This window comes from Protomyctophum parallelum (genome assembly GCF_964188405.1).
Source record: "Protomyctophum parallelum genome assembly, chromosome: 5".
Lineage (NCBI taxonomy): Eukaryota > Metazoa > Chordata > Actinopteri > Myctophiformes > Myctophidae > Protomyctophum > Protomyctophum parallelum.
This window is the reverse complement of record NC_139702.1, coordinates 8,694,057-8,697,585: the sequence shown is the minus strand read 5'-3', so window position 1 is coordinate 8,697,585 and position 3,529 is coordinate 8,694,057. Positions and strand designations below refer to the sequence as shown.

The window sequence follows — 3,529 nt, the reverse complement described above, 5'->3', positions numbered from 1 at the left end:
AATGAGGGGGGCCTCATTCTCCCTCTACCTCCACTGCTCTTCAACAACAGACGCTTCACATCATCCAGCTCTGTCCCTGCACGTCAAAACACATACAGTACACTCATTCACTGTCTTTATACTGGAACTGGACTCATTACAAATAAATTAATCCACAAATGAGACATGGCCAATAAGACAAAACTAATCACAATATAGGGGGAACGACATAACACATTGTTGTATGTTTTCTGATATAAACGAAACGTTCAATAACTTCACCTTGAAGCACAACGTCGAACGTCGAAAAGGAACGTTTGTGCCTCAAAATCACTCTTACCTTGTACAAATGCAAAATCTAAGCTGCTTTAAATGTTGCCCCACTTGTTTGTGAGGTGTTCGCAATCAGATTAACACCGCACATGCTTATTTTTCAATACAAAAGGTATTTTAATCCACTCTGTTTCTGAATCCTCCATTGTAAATGCGGTAAACGGCGCAACAGAATATTGCCCGCGCCCCTAGCGGCCAGGGTTCTCTTGCGCATTTACAATGGAGAGAAAAGCAAGATGGCCGCCAGATTCCGAGACAGAGTTGATTAAAATACCTTTTTTATTGAACAATAAGCATGTGCGGTATTTAATCTGATTGCGAACACCTCACAAACAAGTGGGGCAACATTTAAAGCAGCTTAGATTTTGCATTTGTACAAGGTAAGAGTGATTTTGAGGCACAAACGTTCCTTTTCGACGTTAGGGGCGGGGTTATCTTTTAGACTCTCGTAGAGAGATTCGCCAGAATCGAAAAAAACCCTCTACGAGAATCTAAATGTTTGGGCTAATTCTGCCAAATGGTTGGTGTTACCACCGGTGCACCGCCAACAACTTTATATTATTATTATTGTAATGCCGTGTGGGATTCGGTTCGTCTCATCAAACGACAACCTTCTTTCAATTAATTTACTTTAATCAAATAACGAGGCAAACGCAGTCAGAATGGCAAATTAATGGCTGGGACTCTCACCTGTGCTAGCAGCACAGCAACCTGCTAACACAACACAACAAACCCCCAAAACTAACCCCGGAACTGCATGCTCCCCCCCCCCCCGGCTTGACCTTAAAGTCACACATACAGCAAGACCATAGACTAACAATAATACATTATTATTATTATTATTATTATTATAACGTTGATAAATTAACGCATGCTTTGCTTGTTTACGTGCTGCCATGTAGGCCTACACTAGCAACGCGGGTTGCTATGGAAGCCGCGCGCGGTTGCTATGTAGTATCCTACACTAGCAACGCGGTTGCTATGGAAGCCGCGCGCGGTTGCTATGTAGTATCCTACACTAGCAACGCGGTTGCTATGGAAGCCGCGCGCGGTTGCTGCTATGTATCCTACACTAGGAACGCGCGGTTGCTATGGAGGCCACGCGGCTTTGTGGACACCGGTCGCTGTTTGGGGCGGGGCGGAGTGGGGTATTTAAGATGTATACTTTGTATAGTGATCATTACAACTTCTCATTATGGAATTCATCTCCAGCTCCAACATGATGAAATCGCCACAGGGTTGGACGGTGCTCCAGGTGTTAGGACAGGGAACCTTTGGAGAGGTCAGAATGCTGGTCAACAAACAGACTAAGGAGACCGTTGCCGTGAAGGTGGTGGACACCTCCCAGAACGAACAGTGCAGCGCTGACATCAAGCAGGAGATCTGCATCCACAAGGCTGTCAAACACGCCAACATCGTACGCTTCCTTGGCCAGCGGACCGACGGCCCGACGGCCTATCTGTTCCTGGAGTACTGCAGTGGAGGAGACCTGTTCGACCGCATACCGCCTGGCGTGGGGCTGGAAGAGCCACAAGCTCACCGGTATTTTGTGCAGCTGATGGCGGCAGTGGAGTACATGCACGGTCTGGGCGTCACGCACAGAGACATCAAGCCCGAGAACATCCTGCTGGACGAGAGAGACGTCCTGAAGCTGACCGATTTCGGTTTCGCCGCCGTGTTCCGTCGTGGCGCCAGCGAGTGTCTCCTCAGCCGGTGCTGTGGGTCACTTGCGTACGTGGCGCCCGAGGTTCTCGCGTACCAGACGGGGTACTACAGGGGCCCGCCTGCAGATCTGTGGTCCTGTGGGGTGGTTCTGACCGCCATGCTGACCGGAAAGCTGCCCTGGGATCAGGCCAGCGACACATGTCAGGAGTATCTACACTGGCTCGAGAAGAAAACTTACTTCAAGTTGACACCTTGGAACGAAATCCATCTCGCACCACTTAGTCTGCTGTTTAAACTACTACTGGCCAGTCCAGAGGGGCGCATCTCCATCCCGGACATGAAGCGCCACCATTGGTTCACCCAGACCCAATTCCGGTGGAAACCTGCACTCCCTGCGATCTGCACCGAACCAGCTGTGAGGTCTAATATTATGGTTTAAAGAACATGGTCGATAAAGGAACTTGCTCATGACATGGGCTCCAGTATTGCACCCAATATAAGTGCCAGAGTGACATTTTGAGAGCAGACTTGAGCTGGCAAAAATAATGGAACTTTATGTATTGAAGTATTGCACCCAATGGAGTTCCAGAGTGACAGTTTTAGTCTATATATTATGGCTGTGTGGGAACATGGTCGATAAAGGAACTTGCTCATGGGCTCCAGTATTGCACCCAATAATTGACAGAGTGACATTTTGAGAGCAGACTTGAGCTGGCAAAAATAATGGAACTTTATGTATTGAAGTATTGCACCCAATGGAGTTCCAGAGTGACAGTTTTAGTCTATATATTATGGCTGTGTGGGAACATGGTCGATAAAGGAACTTGCTCATGGGCTCCAGTATTGCACCCAATAATTGACAGAGTGACATTTTGAGCTCAGACTTGAGCTGGCTAAATATATTAAAAAAAAAAAAAAAAAAAATCCTCTCCTATTGCTGTGACCTTGCCGTGGTGGAGAGGCTTGAGTGACTCAGTGACCTTGACAGTGATACTGGTGGGTGGCGGTTCAAACCCTGACAGGGTCAATATGGTTGACCCTGTCAGGGGAGGTTGGACCCCAAACCAGCATCGCTGATGGTCACAGATATGAGTCCAGACAAACAACAGCACTATAGTAGTGACATGGGGCAACCCCCTCCCTATGGAACTCACTCCCAGCTCACATCAAAGAATGTCCATTGTAGTTCATTGATGCTCAAACACTTTAATTTCATTGGCCCCAGTTTGGTATGCATCAGGGCCACGACAGGGCCCATTTTCTCTGGGACAGAGAAAATCAACACAAAATCAACACAATACACTGTGTTGATTTTACAGACCACCATAACATTTGGACCCCCTGGTGGTCCCCAGACCCTACGTTGAGAACCAGTGGTGTAGTATTGTATAGTTCTCTGTCTTACAACATGCAAAACAATGCAAACATTACAAAACAAAGCATTGTTTATAATGCGTATTGATACAGTATGGGCAATTATGAACATCAAAAACATACTAATTTGATGTCTTGTTTCCAGACTGTACAGGTCAAAACTTGCAGTGCAAAGCAA

The 3,529-nt window shown here is 46.8% G+C and overlaps 1 protein-coding gene across 1 annotated transcript; it reads left to right on the top strand.

Annotated features, from left to right (window-relative positions):
• Nucleotides 1-1,507: 1,507 nt before the first annotated feature.
• On the top strand, nt 1,508-2,416 carry LOC310859222 (serine/threonine-protein kinase Chk1-like; the record flags this gene model as incomplete). The annotated part of the gene is made up of 1 exon (XM_083765623.1): nt 1,508-2,416. The coding sequence occupies one exon, from the start codon at nt 1,508-1,510 to the stop codon at nt 2,414-2,416; it is 909 nt and encodes a 302-aa protein (XP_083621749.1).
• Between the last annotated feature and the right edge of the window lie 1,113 nt (nt 2,417-3,529).